The sequence below is a fragment of the Ischnura elegans genome, chromosome 1, assembly GCF_921293095.1.
Source record: "Ischnura elegans chromosome 1, ioIscEleg1.1, whole genome shotgun sequence".
Classification (NCBI taxonomy): domain Eukaryota; kingdom Metazoa; phylum Arthropoda; class Insecta; order Odonata; family Coenagrionidae; genus Ischnura; species Ischnura elegans.
This window is the reverse complement of record NC_060246.1, coordinates 20,180,574-20,199,970: the sequence shown is the minus strand read 5'-3', so window position 1 is coordinate 20,199,970 and position 19,397 is coordinate 20,180,574. Positions and strand designations below refer to the sequence as shown.

Genomic DNA, 19,397 nt, shown 5'->3' with positions numbered 1-19,397 from the left:
TTTAGTCTATTTTTCAATCTACGGTCCGACAGAGATTCCCATCCGAGTTTATGTAAGAGGTCAGTTACACTAACAAGACTATCGGAACGACCTTTCACATACCTGGCAGCTCTTCTTTGCACGCGTTCTAACTCTGTTATTAAGCCTTTTTCATGAGGGTCCCAAACACTGGCAGCGTATTCCAAATGTGGTCTAACGAGGGAAAAGTAGCTAATTTCTCTCACTTTGTCGTCGCATTTACCTAATATTCTTTAAAAAAAACCATTTTACGATTAGTTTGACCGGTTATTTCTCGAATATGTTTATTCCACGATAGATCATTATTGAGTCTAACACCAAGATATTTCACGGATTCAACTGCCTTTAACTGGGTGCCCCAAATGATATAGTTACGCTATAGGGAGTTATTCTTCTTCCAGAAATTCATTACGACGCATTTTTCCAAATTTAATTCTAACTGCCAAGAATCGCACCAAGCTTGGATAGCAGCAAGGTCATTCGTTAGTTCATCCATATCTTTGCTTCAACGGATTTCTCTGTAAACTACAGCGTCGTCTGCAAATAATCGCAACTTACTCCGCACTACTTCGCCAATGTCGTTTATATAAAGAAGGAATAGGAGTGGGCCAATGACACTACCCTGTGGAACGCCAGAAGTGACTCTAACCTCATTGGAGACTGCACCGTCTAATACTACTCTTTGGACGCGGTCGCTCAAAAATTCTCTAAACCAGGAAATGACATCTTCGTCTAGACCATAAGATTTCAGTTTTATTATTAACTTTCCGTGAGGTAATTTATCAAATGCGTTTTTTAAATCAAGAAAAATCGCGTCTACTGGAATGTTGTCTTCCCCGGAGACTAAAATACCGTGGGCGAAAAGCGCTAACTGAGTTTCGCACGATCTGCTTTTCCTGAATCCATGTTGAGTTCCCGTTTATAAGTTTTGCGCGTCTAGGTGTTTCATTACCGAGCTGACTACGATGTGTTCAAGGACTTTCCAAGAGATGGACGTTAAAGATATCGGCCTGTCATTAGATGGCTGTTCCTTGTCTCCACTTTTAAACATTGGCGTTACATTAGCAATTTTCCAGTCATTAGGTACTTCGTGTTGCTTGATGGATTTACTGAATATTAACTGCAAGTAGGGGGCAATTTCTGAGGTTAGTTCTTTATATACGCGAGAAGGGATTTCGTCTGGACCAGGTGATTTATTTGGACTAAGCGATTTCAATATATTTTCTATTCCGAGCGTACTAATGTCAATAGCTGGCATCTTATGTATACTGGGATTGTCATCGGTCTCGGGTGAGTTTTCAGAAGGCTCCGTAAACACGCTCTTAAAGTAGGAATTTAATAAATTGGCTTTATCGTAACTGCTTGTCAACACATCTCCATTGTCGTTTCTCAGCGAACATGCGGTAGATCGTTTACCTTGAACTTCCCTAGCATATGATCAAAATGCTTTTGGGTTATCCTGTAACTGCTCTACTAGTGCTTTTCTTTTAAAATTCGTGAACGCATTCCTGAACGCTTCCTTCGTGGCGGCTTTAGTCAACCTATATTTTTTAATTATTAGCTCGCGTTCATTAGCGGATAAATCCGTGCTGACTTTTTTCATTTTAGCATGACACGCTCTCTGTCGCCTCAATGATTTTCTCACTTCCGCGTCGTACCATTTCGGTTCGCTGCCTTCTTTTACTATTTTACTAGGGATGTAGGTATTTATTCCCGAAGTTACGAGCGAAAGAAAAGCTTTCCAAGTATTCTCTACATTTAACTTTAATACTGATTCTTGAAACTCGGGGAAAGCATTTTTCAGATGACTCTTAAACCCATCAAAATCCGCTCTTTTAAAAATGAAAACTTTACGCTCTTTTTTAAAGTTTACAGCGGTATTTAGAGAAATTTTGCAGTTACTACCCGATGGTCACTTATTCCTTCGACAGTGCCAACGTTTACTACCTGATGTGGTATATTTGTCGCTAATAAATCAAGAATATTTTCTCCTCTGTTTGGTGCGGATACTATTTGAAACAATGATATAGATGTAAAAGTTTGTATTAAAGCCTCTCAGATCTATTTATCCCTCCCACCAGGAATGAAGCTATAAGTCTCCCAATCTATAGAAGGTACGTTGAAATCTCCACCCACAATCAAGTTTCTTATAGGATACTTGGATGCTATGCTGTTTATTTGATTTTGAAAATCCAACATTGACGTTATGTGTGTGTAACATGTGATCAAGAAAATTTTTATCATGGGGTTGTGTTTACTTATCCTACTGTCAGTCGTCTCACACTGTGTGAATGTTCTTGGAGTAATATTACAATTATCGCACGGTCCTCTGTCCTGTTTTACGTTCCTTCACTCGTGATCTTTAGTACATGTCGTCCGTTCGTAAAATCCGTACATTTTCCCGGTGAAATACTGTTTCGTCGTATCGGACTACGCAAAATTGGTGAAATATGTAAAATATATATCTGTGATTGAGAGTTCGTGTTCTTCACAGTGGTAGTTCTCTGCTCGTTTCAGCTATATCCCTTATTACAGTGGTAATTCACAGTCAAAATAGTAGACTCGATTTTTCTTGATTTCAAAATAGCATTTGATAAAGTACACCACGGGAAGTTAATAATAAAACTGAAATCTTATGGCCTAGATGATCTGATGATGATGTCATTTCCTGGATAAGAGAGCTTTTGAACGACCGCGTCCAAAGAGTAGTATTAGATGGTGTAGTCTTCAATAAGGTTGAGGTCATTTCTGGCGTCCCCAGGGTGGCGTCCCCAGGGTGGTGTCATTGGCCCACTCATATGCCTTCTTTACATGAACGACACTGGCGAAGTAGTACACAGTAGGCTACGATTATTTTCGGACGACTCGGTAGTAATAGACACCAAATCAGAGATATTGAAATCGTTATTCTTCCCTCGTACTATCAACAATAGCAATGGTGTCTCAATTACTAGAATTATTCGCGTCACTCCCTCGGACGACTCTCTGCATGTTTTGTTTTTCTTTTTAGGTTTACACTTACTGGAGTTTCGTCTTCACTGCTGCATGTTGAAGATTAGTCGCCCCCTGCCAAACACAATGGTGCTAGGTGTAGATCTAGAATTTACTAATAGGTTGACTTGTTGTGTATCCTACTGACTTATGAATTCCTTAATTCATGTTTCAGAAATTTTCCTTTTTTTAAGGCCGCTTAACACGGTGAATTTTATTTCGCAAGATCATTCTAATGATCTTTCGAATGACCATCATTAACCGTGTGTAACGGAAATTTCCTGCGATCGAATGATCATTTGAGGAAAATTTTAGGCCTGTTCTAATTTGCTTCTACATCTACATCTACATTATACCCTGCGAGCCACCTATAGGGTGTTTGGCAGGGGGTGATCAATCACCAACATGCAGCATGCAAGAGGATTGCCACATGCACACCACACAGTCAAAGAAATATTACGCACACTAAAAAATATACATGCTTATTCATTAAAAAATTGCTAATGGTTAGTAATTCCTAGAGAAAATACATGCAAGGTTAGAACTACGAAAAACATGCAATGGGTGATCCTAGCGAGCGTTGCCATTAATGCTTTCAATTGAGACAACATTGCTATCCTTAATAGCACGAGGGAAGAATGACATTTTAAATCTCTCTGTTTTGCAGTCTATTTCTTTTATTTTTTTCTCATGATCGCGTCAACTATAGTACGATGGTAAACGAAGGATATGCTTCACGTCGTCTGAGAAAATATTATCTTCGAGTTTCCTAAGTAAGTTAAGCCTATACTTCGATCTACGCTCCTGTAAAGATTCCCATCCTAACTCGTTTAACATACTTGAAACGCTGCACTTTTTGTCGTAACAACTCATCACAAATCTGGCCGCCCTGCGCTGTACTCGATTAATTTCACCTGTTAGTCCTACCTCGTAAGGGTCCCACACGCTAGGAGCATATTCCAAGTGAGGCCTCACTAGAGTCAGGTAGCTTATTTCTTTCACCTTTTTTGGGCATTTACCGAGAATTCTTTTTACAAATCCAAGTTTATGGTTGCTTGAATGATTTCCGTGAATGATATGAGCGCACGGCGTCCACCTTGCCGTTGGCATACACCTCGGAATTTTAAGATCATATTTAAAATTTTGGAAGCAAAGTAACCATATGCAAAGCTCAAATAATAATATGTACTTTGAGAGAACATAAATTCACAAACATCAATTGTCTAAAATGGGTAATTCGGAAATGACATTCGGGATATTCAATGAATAAAAACGTCGTTTTTCTCCTCGATTGCTCCAATATTTTGTGTAATTTACAATTATTAAAATATATTACATGAGATGAGCGCTGAAGTTTGGGTTGAGAGCCCCAATTAATGACAAAATCTCTGTTTATTCGGTGAACACAGTAGAACGAAAATGAGCCGTTACGTTATCTTGGCTCCCCTATGAAATCACAATATTGCCTATCTCTCATCATTGAAGGTAAACATAAGAATTAAATTTCAAGCATTTCCCAATTTGCTTGAATGATTCCGTGAATAATATAAATGATATGGTCATTTGAAGAGTAAGTTTCCTTGTGATCATGTTCTAGAGTGCACTATCTTGAAGCAGAATGATCGTTGCCCTTCAGCGAAAACAACTTATTTTAACTTATGTACTTCGTTACGAGTTCACAAAACGCACGATTTATGAAAGTGGTTTTCCGCTATCAATTCGTACCGTTCTAATCTCTACTTAGTACGTCATAACCCACCGAAAGACGAATGAATTTATTTCGAATGATCTTTCCAATGAAAATTCACCGTGTAAAGCGGCCTTTATGCCTTCTCATCTTGTCTGTATGAGCAGTTGGCAAGTTTTTCCTTTGCATGAATGTGGACGTATTTGTTAGCATGCAATTTTCAATTCTTTGCAACTTTCCAATTCCCAGGTCAGAACAGGGTTTGCCATTGTTGAGCGTCGAGCGAGAGGGCTTTCCTATCCCATCCCAAAGTTGATGGCTGCAGCGTTGCCAAGTCAAAAGGGGACTTTTAGCGCACATTGGACAAAATTCTTGAAAATCATCGTAGAAAGACGATCAAAAAAGGACCGTATTTCTGGTGTCATCAAGAAGACGATAAAGGCAATAAATTGTTGATAGCACGAGAGGAACTATAAAATCAAAATTGTACTACACGTGGCCCACATGGGTGGGGGCCCTCCCGGTGTTTTGGGTCCATCCGTCGCGAGCTCGGACCCCGGGAAAGGGTCGGATTAGGCTCGGAGTCGAGGTTGAACCCTCATTAGGGCGACTGACCATCGGTAGTCCCCACGAGAGCGACATTAACCGTAAGAGGTATAAGCCTGTAATTACTAGGCTTTTCCCTATCAACGCCTTAAAATATAGGCGTGACGTTTGCTGTTCTCCAATCTTAAGGGTCTACGTGTTCTCTCAAGGATTTTTCACACTCTGTCTTCAAGTAAAGCGCTGTTCTGATGCTGCTTTCTTAAATACCCGAGCTGGTATGAGATCAATGTCTGGTGATTTCGGGGCAGTCTGCAGATTTAGATGAAATATGCAACTAGTTAGTGCAGTTCAGATAATCACTGACCACTATGAAGGAGTAGACGACCGTTCTTTATACTCAGCATCAGACTAAAGTTCGGAATGAGATGCTTCTCTTACGATTGCGAAAGGGCAAGGGATAGGAGCGGAAGAGGAGGTAGAGGGGGAAGTTGGTCTGCGTGATTCACGGAAGGGAGTGTGTTTTTGTAGGAGCGAGCGATTAGCAAGCACCTTGGATGAGGGAGATAAGTAGTGGAATGAGGAGGCACAGGTCTCCAGATATCTTCCCGTCAGGCGATTTCTCAAACTTCCAGTAAAGGTGAATATAGAACGGGAGTATCACATGGCATGCAATCACGAAACTATACCTTAGGCCTCCGAGATGTACTATACCATAAGAATAATGTGGGAAGCGACCAAAATGTTTGTTTTCTTATATTACAATGACCTTAAATACCGCCTGCTAATGATACTAAGTATTTCCGTAGCGCATAAATATTTATAATTTAATTATTAATCGCATAAATTGAACCATACGACAAGATACAATGCTTAACTTTATTCAAATCTGATAAGATAATTTCATTGGAAGCGTATTTTCCGTGATTCCCCAGGACTTCTAAATGCAAGTGCGACAGACAGTATTACGGTCTGTACAGTGGCGTAGTTAGGTGGTCCGGATCCCCCCCGAAATATAAAAACACAATTATTTTCCTTAATAAAAGAAAACAAAATATTGAAAATCATGAATTTAAAAAAACATTTCCTCAACAAATTAAGTTTTTTCGATTGTGAAAAGCGTTAAAATTATATAAAACCCATATATTAAATAACACCCATTACTAAGTACAATGGAAACGAGACTCCAGGGAGGGCTCGCAAGGTAACACTCCTGGGGCAGGGACTATAAGCGCGAGCTTTTTTCCTCTGCACCCAGAAGGGGAAGGACGGGAAGGAACAAGGAAGGAGGCACCGCCGCGATAGGAGCCCGACGACGCCTCCTGGGAGTGGTTAGGGAAGGGAGGGATGGGACGAGGAATCCCGCACCGTCACAAAGGCGGGCGGGTCCTACTATTAGCGAAACCAAGCATACGCAATTAATGTGCCAGCAATTTTAGTGGGTTTTCCTATGAGGAAGAAAAATCCATCGATCACATCGCTAGATCCATTACTTAGTACACCGTTTTTCGAAAAATTTTCCCCCTGGTTTTGCACCGCCCCCCTCCCTCCCCCCGAACTAAATTCCTGACTACGCCACTGGGTCTGTACACTGTACATCTCTGAGTCTACATCTAAATGAGGGAATGCAAAATCCACAAACAGTCGTACTCGAATTAGTTCATCCAAATTCGTGCCATGTGACTTAATGATGAGTGGTAGTTGTCTTCCTTCCATGATGGCATAAATATTTTCATAGAAAATGCGGTTCTTTTGCTCAATTGAAATTCCTCTAAGCTGCTCAATACATTATATATGTATATTGGGAAAACTGGATGAACAGTCAAAATGCGAATCGAAGAGCCCATATGAGCCATTTATTTGACTTCGATTCAGTAGGTCTGGTGTAGCTGAGCACGAGGACGCAGGACGCGCGGTCGACGCTGATAAATCTAGAGCAGGGGTCTCCTAATTATGGCCCGCGGGCCACACCCGGCCCGCCAAACAAATCCCTGTGTTGGCCTTGAAAGTTTTCTGATCATCATTTGAAATTAATTCTTACAATTAGCTTATATAATCTGGAACCTGATTTTAATGAAATTTTAAAATCAAAACGACAGTATCATATGTTACACTAATTTGGTTGCATAAAACTAAAAGCGGGAATCCTTTCCTACAAGATATTTTTTTTTCATTTTTATGCCCTAATTTTTGAGGAAATTAAATTACTGGCACTAATTTGTTTTATTTTTTATTTTTATTCCTGCGACCCGCACAAATGTGGGAAATATGTAATGTGGCCCTCATTTTGAGAATTTTGGAGACCTCTGATCAAGAGTCATCGTTATGGTGAGAAATTCGAAGCCCTTACTCATTCCAATTGGAGACATCGAAAGCGATATTAAATTTAATCTAAATAGAGAATCGGGATTTTAAGTAATGCATGAAACCCGTAAAAATTTCCTTGCCTCCCCCATCCTATTTCAATTCCCTCTCTCCCTCCACCTCTTCACCTTGAAATAAGAAAATAACGCCATCTGTTATCATTTCCTATAGTTAAAGACCAGTATATGGCGTGGAAACTTAGGGCCAAAAACCGAGTCTAATTTATCAAATGAGGCTTTTATATGATAAAATGTCAAATAAAGGAGTCAACAGAAATTGGAGCAGGAACGTTTTGTTTAACAGAAGTGTTTTTTTTTTCATTTTTCAATAACTAGACGCTCACAGTTTTTTAATTATATTATTGTAAAAAATATTGTGTGTAACCTTTCATTTATGCATCAATATTGTACACTTATTTTTTCATTTAAAGCCCTGAGAATTGTTTACAAATAAACCGAAACGTCGGCAAAACACTTTTGCATCATTTGGCCTAAACTACATGAACTTTTGATCATTAATAAATAGAGGTCAAGAAAAGAAACAAATCTAACAAAATAGAATTTTCTGCCATACAAGGTTACAAGGTAATTATGAGAGTGTATGGCGACATACTGTAATAACCACTCACAAGCCAGAAGCCATTACTACTCACGATGTGGCGTGACAGTTGGCAGTGATCCTGCCAGCACATTAAGCTAATAATCCGCGTCCAGTTTTCAGGGAAATACGACTTCCCTACAAGGAGTCAACGTCAGTATTAAACCTTTGGAGAGTTCCCAACATTGAGCCATGAGCGACCCGAAAATTTATCCTATTATGATTTATTAATACGAACATTCGTTCAAGTCATTCAATTATTTTAGAACGCCGAAACACCACCATGTGATCTTTTTCCACAATGACACACATTTTCAATTTCCACAATGGTTTGTATTGAAATGAAGACTACAAATTGCTCTCAAAATCTCTGAGCGAATAAGGTACAGGCGCTATTTTTTTAAACGAATACCTTTCTATCGACCATAAAATACTCAGCGGTCGGAGAACTCAAAAAAGGCCAAGTAGTCAAACGTACCAAGATTGGTATTTCTAATTGAGCCAAATTTTGATTCCTTCGTCGCACCTTTGGCTGGTCATTGCAGCGGTGGATGATGTTTCTTGGGTGAACCCCGCGTACTTCTTGGGTTCGTTGGCCAACGCTTCGTGGCCGTTGCTGGTCACTTTTTCTGAGGGAACATGGATAGTTTTTCGTGGAGGGTATTTATTAGGGTTCATGGAGGGAAGAAGGTTGAAGGGGGAGGGTGTGAAGGGGTTGTCATTCTATTTTCATGTGACTTCAGGATCCCACGCGTGCCTGATTTGTAAGCCGCAGTCTCTATTGAAGTTCTGGTCGCATTGCCTAATTTCTAACACCTCGCAGATTAGCCCGGGTTTCAAGTTTTTCACCAGGGCGATCGTTTTGGCATTTTGAAAGTTAATTGTGTGTCCCGTGGCTGCATGTTCCACCACCGCCGACTTCAATGGTTGTCCCAGCTGAATGGTGCGCATGTGGTCTTCCATTCGAGCCTTCAATGTTTTTCACTTAAAACGTAATTTGAAACTAAGAGACAAAAAAGTATTTTGAATGAATTCCTCGTTCATTTTTCATTCCACCTTCTTAAAAATTGAACGCCTTCCTCGAATAAGATACATTTATTAGTAAAATGAATCAAGTTGTGACCATGGCCCAAATTTGGTACAAATTTTCGAATGTGATTAATTCAAATCGCATGGTCTAAGCAGCTTCTCTTGTGTAAATTGGAACGAAATCGTTTTTGGACTCCCTAGGTTGGCTAAAGTTCTCTTCCTAATCCTTACATGTACGTTAGAACGTAAGAGGAAAATTTTTCAATTAAGTTTGAAAATGCTTATAAAATACAAACTATCGCGTCAATATATAACATCACATAATAGAGACAAAAACGTTTTATGAATGCAAACAACGCCTTTAACTGTAAAATGAATGCTTCTCGGGATGTCTTCAGCCAAGTCTAGGAAACAAAAAAGGAGAAGTATACATTTCGGAGCCACAAGATTTCATACGTACAGAGATATTATAAAGATAAATATTTTGTTAATGAATCGATTATCATTGGACAAATGCAACAATAAGAGATCAATATAATAAATAGATTGTATATCTGATCAGAGCAAAATATTCCATACATTTTCAATGCTCATTTCAATCAAGCAATGGACAAAAGATCAGTTCTCGAATTGTCAGTCGAATTTTATGGAGAATTACATGAAGCTGACGATTGAGCGTCAAATGCCTAGACAAGAGATTAGCGAGCACTTGCCATCCCAATATCTGCCACACTTACTGAAGAATTTCCCGGCCTTATAAGCAGATTTTCTAATGTTCCTCACTATTCCAGGCTATGCCAGAGTAAATCATTCGCAGAAAAAATGGGTCCTCTATAAATACCATGAATTATTTTTAGTTGAAAGCTGAATTTTTAAGGCCTATTGGTGGCCCAGAACGGAGAATCTACGATTTCGTGAACCAAATTAGAACAGGTTCTATTTTCTTTCATTCAGTAGTACGAGGGTAAACTTAAAAGTAAGGTCTCCAATTTTTTGTCATTAAATAAGACGTTCATTTAAATTGTTAGATATATCGTTGGAAAGGTCATGGCTTCGGCTATTTTCCAATGTAGTCACCCTGGCGCTCGATGACTTTCCTCATCCGCAAGATGAACTTTCGAATCCCGTCGTCATACCAGCTTCCGTCCGTTGACCTCCTCTTGCATCTTGTTGTCCGTCGCAAACGCCATCCCTCCCAGGTGTTTTCTTTAGGACGTTTCTTAAGGACGATTGAAGTATAGAAATCACTGGGCGACAGAGTCCAAAAATCATCTCCTTCCTCTTCAAAACGGCGCACAACTTCTTCCGCACATTCCACGCGCTGCCTCCAGTGGTCTTCGGGGATGTGTTTGGGCACACACCTGGCAGTGGATATGTGGTCGGGGATGTGAGGGGAAGCTCCATGGAGACGGCTGCTATGCCTACAATGAGCGGTCGACAATGCTTCGCGGCGTCGAGAGTGGTAGTGGAGGAACCAAGGAACACGGTGGTGTTGGCGGATTGCGCCTATCACTTCATGCGGCGACGCAACGACTTAGGAGACCTTGTAGTATTTCTTAATTAATTGGTAGACAAATTAAAGGAGGTCTTTCTTTGAAAATAGAGCGTAGCCAACAACCTAGTATATTCACAAGCATCAAAGCTACTTGGATACATATTCATAACAGACTTTATTATTAAGTTTACCGTCGTACTTAAAAAAATTGAGTGGTTACGCTGTGCATTTTGCTGTTCACTTTGGTAAACCACTTAAAACTTATCCAATCATCTGGAATTTTTCATCTTTTATGAAAAAGAAGACCGTTGTCAACATTTCCCTGTTCATCAAATTCGATAATTTTTACCCTAAAATTATTTTCTCAGATGCAATATTTTTTATTTGAGTTACAGGTAAATGTTGGTCAGGCTAAATCCTCACGTACCATGAAAATTTCATGATGTAATTCTTTCTTAGCGAATTATTTTGGTGAAGACTTTTCGGAATTTCCACCAGTTTGAATCATTGCACAGAGTTGTTAGAGAGTTCGGCTTCAATAATTATTAGGGAGATAACATGGAAATTTCAAGATGTTTGATTCTTGTAGGGGTGCGTTGTTTATAACAAAATATTCGCTACCTAAACCACAAGCGTTGTTTAAAGACAAAATATTCGCTACCTAAACCACTTGATGAACAGGATTATTATAGCAATGACAACCATTAACAAAGAAAAGTTAACTAACGTTTGGACAGAAGTTGAGTATCATTGGTACATTTTGAGCGACTAAGGGCGGACATAATAAATATAAATTATGTAAAAGCACTGTTTGAGACGACAGATTCTAAAAATGAAAAAACAGAAACTCTAAGTAATTCTGTTTTCATTCAAACCATGTTCAAAATCCCACCTTTTATGATAACCTGTAGGCATACCACCAGGGTGATTAAATTCAGTCACCCTTATAATGACGCAGGAGTCGTCCATCAAAACGTTCCTTATCACGCATACATCTACATATACATACTACCCTGTAAATCGCCAAAAAAGGAGTGTGGCGTGGGGTGTTAGGACACCAGCAGTTTAATATAAAAAGCAAGTGCTCAAACAAAGTTACGACTATCATTCATGTAAGTCCTTTCTGGCTCGGAGAAAAAAGGAATTCACACGTCTTTCCGTTCGGCAAAAAATCTCTCTTAATTTATTGCTTCCGTGGGACCTGGAAAAAATTGGGGCTCAAAGGCGATGTTCTCCGTGTTGCTCCTAAAGATATCTATTCTCAATTGTTCAAGCCATCTAAGCCTAGCGAGCAGCCTTCGAGTCTCCAGCGGCTCCCAGCTTGATTTGCTTGACATCTTCGTACCGTTTTATGAACTCCCGTTGCTGTTTATGATAAATTGCGCAGCTTTCCTTTGAATTTTATCCAGTTCACGGATAAAGTCTTTCTGCGCCGCATCCCATATGCTCGCTGCATATTCAAGGTGCGGTCGGATTATTATTCGGTCGGTTGGACATATTATGATTCAAACTGGTAGAAATCCGGAGATGACTTCACCATGACAACATGCGTTTATCGCGAGTCACCAATAAACAACACGGACGGAGGTTATCCTCTTTAACTCGCGCATGTTCATGTATCGAGGCCTTAAAACGATTGATGCCTCACGGCAAAAGACCAATTGGGTGGGTGTAATGCGAATGAAGATATCTCTCTCACTGAGATTGCATCACAGGTGCTGAAAAGAAGCAATCTTAGCCTGTGAATGAAGATTTGATGTCACTTTGATGGTGTTTTAACTGCTACCACATGCTGCGACTCTAGCACTGCCACCAACTGGTACTCTAATCACGATACTCACTGCTGTCGAAGGAATCAGTCAGAGGTTCGGTCTGACTGCGTGCCATCGACGTGCGAGAGTGCGTGCATTATGCCTTCGACGCTTATCTGAATTAGAAATTAATATGATACCTGTGGTTTAATTATAATAATAGTAACAATAGATTACATCAGGCCTGATATTATAAAGATCCACAAATCAGAACAAAAAGCAAATATAGTTGTGGCAGCGGAGTCACTGAATCATAACGTTAAGTCCACGGAAAGAGAGAAAATCCAAAAATATCAAAATTTGGTCAGTGAAATTAAAAATATATGATAATTGAAAGAAGTCAGTATTCACCCATAATAATAATCTCTGCGGAGGGAGAGTTATATAAAGGTTCAAAAAAGAATTCGAAAACATGGGAATATAACAACACCTGGCTAATATCGGGCAAAAAGCTGTTTCACTACAGACTTAACAGATTGTGAGGAAATTCGTGGTTCTCGAATGATCGGACGATGGAGGATAGGGAGAATTCTCTTCCTTAAGATCTGAGCCAAATTCAAATTATCATCAGGGTAAGTGAATATTTCCTGTAGTTGTAAACCAGCTAAGAAAGTAAAAAAGAGTCGAAAACACTAATAATAATTCAATTCAATTAGTTTCGTTAGCCTCTTACTCACGAGGAAATAACTGTGCATAGATCTTAGCAATTGAAAATCTCGCCACAAATAAAAAACAAAGGAAGAGAATACAAATTCAACCAAACTCATCCTGAGCGGATCACTGATGCAATAAAGACTATCCAATGTAATAATGATGTCAATATGATACATTCCTTCGCGAACAATGTGCACGCACAATACAACACCAAAATCCCACACCGGTTTTACATTGATTCAAGTGTTTTCAGCCCTTTTTTATAAGCGAAGACCAGAAAAACTTATACAATGGCAAAGAATAAAGAATACACACAATACATTTTGGTGGAGAAATTCAATTACAATGTTAGAAAAGAAGAAAAGCTAACGAAATAAGTCAATATTTCTAGGTATTCATTGGGAGAGGGTTACGAGATTAACAACGCCTGTTTCCAACTGTGTAGACGACATTTTCGCCGGCTTTAAAGCTGGCTTCTTCAGATCACACGAGGAGTTTCTAGATATTTGCTGGATAAATTACATTTTAGGTAAATTATGCGAACTTATGCTTTAAATTTCACACAAGACATTGATAACTAACTTGGTGCGCTCATGAATTCAAAACATTATATCGTGACTCTTACTGTTTGGGCATATTCATGTAACTATGGAGTGACATGACGGACTGGATTTTTATTATTGCTACCGTTTCGACTATACATATGTGTGACTCACTTCTCGTCCGCGACTCATATCTGTGATCGCAATCGCACTTTCGAATCACAGATATGTTGACGAGTTGCAGCATTTACAGTTAAGGAAGTGACTCGAATATCGCACATACCTGAGACGCCTGATCTCAAATGACCGAAGGTATAAAAATCGTTTTCCCTTCGCTGAGCCTATCGTCCTTAGAATTATTTAAGACTACTTTGACGTCGCTGCATTCCATTACCACTTTTTTCCCTTATTCGAGGTGCTACATATCGATCATGACTTCCAATTCATTCTTTGCAGAGGTTAGATCTTTGAATATATACCGACACATCGGTCGATTGAGAGTAGGTATCTACTGCTGAGGGCGAATCGAAAGTGGCAATAATCATCAAATAAACTGGATTTTAAATTGACTTAATGACCCCTTGCATATTCTCTTTAAGTTTACGAACACCACATGAATCGACAATAATTTTTAAAAATAGCGGACGAGCCCATTTCCTGTGTAATGCGCAGCATTGGCGTAAATATAATTTTAATTTGGACTTGTGAAAAACACAAGTTATGATATTTTTGAAAGCGCGCGGCTGGCCGCTAATCATACCGCCCAAATAATTAATAACATTCCTCTAGAAAGTGGTGTGTGTATTTTATCCAAAATGTAAGCCAACGGCTCGAAGTTATATTAATCTTAGTTACTCTATTTGAAATTTCAACTTTTTAAAGTCATTATTATAAACCTTTCGCTGAACTGTACTAAGCAAAAAACCTGCGGTGATTTTGAAAGCTTATATTCAAGCAATGAATATTGCTCAGGGATGCCGACTTACAAAAAATATTGGGGGGGCCCAAACCGGGGATCTTGCCCCGGGAAATTTTTTAAGTAGTGAGTTTTAGGTTTTTCAGAATTTTAGAAGATTCATATGATCAACATTAGAACCCTGATAACTCGAATCTCGATATTTGGACACTCCGGGGAAAATCGAAGCCTGACACATATATTCCTCTCAACCATAACGAATTTTTTAGGGGGCTTGGGCCCACTCAGGCCCCGTGGAGTCGGCGCCACTGATATTGCTAAATATTCTGGTTTACCTTTGGGGTGTGACTGATCACCCTCATTATTTACGCCACTGATTTGCACCCAGTGCAACAACAAGCACACAAATTGGATTACGAATCGAGCTCCCCGTGACGATGACGTAAAAATACCCCCAAAAAGTTAGATCTGGCCTAAATGTACCATCAAGACACGCTGGACCGGGCCACACGGTGGCATCGTAAATGACCCCTTCATCTTCTTCTCATTGACTCAAGAGAAGTCACAGGTGGTTCCCTTCCATCGACAAGGCACAAACGTTTACAATGGCAGTCGCCTGTGACATCCCATTGAATGGCACTGAAATGCAAAATATCTCGGAGCAGTAATCGACCGCAGGCTAACTATGATAGATCACATTCCCTAGGAAATTAACAAAGCACTCATATGACAAATTTTAGATAGTATACTCGCAAATAAAGAGCAAATTAAAAGAGAAAATTAAAAGCTATGAGACGTATTCGAGTCAAAAACATTTCTCAACAAATGGGACTTGAACGAAATTTGACTTTTTTCTATTGTTCTATGATATTCTGGGGCAATTCTTATGAAGCAGGGGAGCGTGGAAAAAATGCATTAGTTCCGTTTTAAATCAAATAAATAGTATCCCGGAGAATATGCCTCTTTAAATGCCGTACTTCATTGCCCAATAGAAAAGGCAATTAAAAATATGGAAATTATACCGTTTTCCGTCCTTGTACAAAATTATTTTTTTTAATATCTCCACTAAGATAACAGCATCCTAAAGGATAGGCATAGAATTTTTATTCCATCATAGGCATAGAGTTTTTATTCCATCGAGTTTTAATTCCACGGCGTCAAATAACGCAAACAAGAGAGAAATGACATTTTCCCAATAGACCAAATGGCACCTCTCTATTCGCTTGGAAAAATTTCTTGTCCTCAAATGTATAGCGGCTATTTGTATGGAACGTAGAAGCACCGGCATGGAGCGGCCTTTTACCAGAAGAATCAATTAATCGATTAAAATTCATTGGATGAAAGAGCATAAGCTCAATTCTGTGGATAAAAAGGTCGACCACAAATTAAGACATGTGCAAAAAGTGCTCATTGAAGCGTAAATTTCCCAAGTCACGTGATACACATGATGGGTACACGTATTTACTGAAGAGGCTGCTGAGCTACCCGTCCTCTACTGATCCTTACCCTAACGGTGAAAATACCCCTTTCCGTAGGCCAAAGCTATTACCGATTCCCGGTTCAAAGGATAGAGTGGTATATCGAGAAACGAGTGCCCTAACGTACGAGATATATGAGATACGAGACGGGGAGAGAGCGAAGTTTAGCTTTGAAATACGAGCGAAATTATAGATACGAGGAACGGCCGACTGCGGCGCTGCACACGGAGAAAAAGGCAAACACCAGTGAAGAGAAAAGCACTGAAATTAAGCATACAGTAGCATTTAATTTGTGTGTAAGTTTCATTTATGTGACCAAAATACAAATACACTTTATGAAACCAGTTTTTTCCGATTGCATTCCCTTTTTATATTTTTATACAATATTTTCCATTTATAAAAACTTTTTTCTTATACGAAAATACGCAATAAAAACAATTGGGGTAGTATTTCGGGGGCTGGAACGAATTAATGGCATTTCAATTATTTTCTATGGGGAAAAATGATTTGAGATACGAGCAAGGATACGGAACAAATTAAGCTCGTATCTCGAGGTATCACTACATTCACCTTAGTAGCTAATGTCGATTATGTACAGGGAATGAAGAAAAGGACGAAGAAGTGGACAAGTTGGTGAAATGGCGACGATCCCCGAAAAAATCTGCTTACTCGGAAATTGGGATTGGAATATCCATTTCGATTCTGATCTAAAATCGATTACCTCACCCCTATTTCCGTTTTAATTGAAGTAGACATTCTGTTTTGAAAAGTAGATCAAATTCTTTTCCATCCGATCGATTGTCGATTTTTATCTTGCTGCAGTGTTAGAGTATTGCCGCCTGGCTTTGCTTCGCGCCGCGCTATTGCACTATGAATCACTCTTATTTATAATGGACTATTTTTGAGCCCCCATTAAGTTCAAGTCCTTAAAAAGGAGGACGTAAAATACACGCATAAAATTTTATTTCGCAGGGAATGATTCCCCGCCAGCGCGTGTTATCGCTCTCGAAGTTAGTTGACACTTGACTCGCTCCATTCCTCCATTTACTTTTTTTCACTTAGGGTAAGTATTCCTTTCAGATTAAGTACGAAAAGAATTACAGAGGAAAGCAGACAATAATCCCTTATGGTGGTCGCTCTTTGTATTCGAGGCCGTTGGCGTTCTATAATTATTATATCAGTGATTTGCTATGACAGAACAAAGAAAGTAATTATCAGCAGAATAGGCTAAGAGAGCATTCCATTCAAAGAAATATATACTTACAGCAGGAATTTTAAACATAGATGTAAGGAAAGAGTTTATCAGAACTTATTTTTGGAGTATGATTCCAAACGGTAGTGAAACATGGACAACGACAGCCGCGGAGAAATCAAGTGTAGAGGCCTTCGAAATGTGGTGCTACAGAAGAATGATGAGATCAAATGGATCGACCGAGTTAGTAACGAGGAAGTCCTAAGAAGAGTGGGAGAGAAGAGAAGCCTCATGAAGATCTTAACAAGAAGACGGAACAACCTTATAGGTCACATCTTGAGGCAAGATGGCCTGATGAAGTCTATCGTCGGCGGACAGATTAGATGTAATATTAGCTGATAGGAGAATTGAGTGGAGAGCTACGTCAAACCAATCACAGGCCCAGTGATGATGATTTGCGATAAGAAATTTATACTCGTATATCGTAGTAATATAAATTTATGCCTGTAGTGTGGATTCTCTAAAAGAGTGATGTATGATCTTAGGTTTTCCCGGCATATCAGGTGCAGAAAATTTTCTCGGGTTTTCCACCGGTTGATATTCTCCATGTCTCCCGACGTTTCGAGCTGCGACTTGCTGTTCATACTTAGGGGATCTTCAGGGGATATTCAGAAGACCCCTGAGGGTGAAAAGCAAGTCGCTGCTCGAAACTTCGGGAGACATGGAGAATATCAACCGGTGGAAAACCCGAGAAACTTTTCTGCATCTCTAAAAGAATTGGCAATAGTTTTGTCGTATCTTTTTTTGGATAAGGGTTCGAAAAAAAATTGTATATTTGCCGATTATAGAGAGACTGTACAACAGGAAATACTGAAACTGGTTTGGAGTGAGAGAGAAGGGGATTTGAATGAGACATGGTTTGAATGATTTGAAACTGGTTTGGATTTGAAATAGATAGGTAATGAGAAGCGCAAAGTACTTGTATACTGTTAAGAACATAAAATCGATTGTCGAAATAATTAACATGCGACTACAGCAGAAGTTGCTTCTTACGCGGGGAAAATAGTGGTACGCAGTGAAACCATCGATAAGATCTCAGGATTCAGATATGCAATTTGTTGAAATCCAGGGGAATCAATATTCTTGACGACCTATTGTTAAATATTGTGTAAAATACGAAGAGTCTTGGCAAGTTTTCTGCGTAGAAGAGATGCAAGGAAAACATACCTCACTGAATTGAAGGATTTTTTTTGGTTTGTCACATTTAATTGGAGTGCAAAAATTGAGCCATAAAATGTTTTTTTTATCTTTGCAAAGCAGATAATAGGGATATGACTGTATGAGAATTGTGACGGCCGCAATTATGCTTACATGTTTGCATAGAACTCTTAGATTCACGACGTACACCAATTAAACGATCCAAATTTTAAAATACATTTCCCAGGTTGTTCCATATTTACCATACATTTTGAGGACCTAGTCTATTACAGAGAATTCATTCGGTACGCTATGCAAGCTCCTAAAGTTTAATGATAATTTTACCGAGACTAATTTTACAAGACTTTAGGTCCGCGGTTCGATTCCCGGTCCAAGGGAATTTTTTCTCATGGCAATTCATGTAAAATCCTATTAAAAATTAAATTAAAATTCATATCATAAAATTTATTTTTGGCAAATTTTACTTGTCCCCTATGTATTTCCAGTAATCTAGCGTGTTCGATAAGCCGATTATATCACGCTTGGGAGTAACATGATCGGTATAATTACGCTGATAATAAAAGTGTATTGGTGTATGTGTACATTTTACACGAGCATACAATTAATTTGTTCGTTCCAAATTCATTCACAGGTGATCAGCTGTAACAAGAACATCTGCACACTTCAAATCACGGACACGACCGGATCACATCAGTTCCCAGCCATGCAGAGACTTAGCATATCAAAGGTGAGTTTTCAGTGTTTTTTTCAGTAGAACTCCAATGCAAACAAGCAGTAGTTCGCAATGGAGGACACGCCACCATCATGACCTAACTTTTTTCATTGCAGCTTTACTCTATCCTTATCGGTAGCAATACAATTT

The 19,397-nt window shown here is 39.2% G+C and overlaps 1 protein-coding gene across 2 annotated transcripts in view; it reads left to right on the top strand.

Moving 5' to 3' along the window:
• LOC124156650 (GTP-binding protein Di-Ras2) overlaps window positions 1–19,397 on the top strand; it is a 240,944-nt gene that overhangs the window by 199,386 nt on the left and 22,161 nt on the right. For both annotated transcript variants that reach the window (XM_046531315.1, XM_046531310.1), the window contains exon 3: window positions 19,167–19,262. In XM_046531315.1, the coding sequence (XP_046387271.1) occupies window positions 19,167–19,262 (96 nt within the window). The remainder of the gene's footprint in view (window positions 1–19,166; window positions 19,263–19,397) is intronic.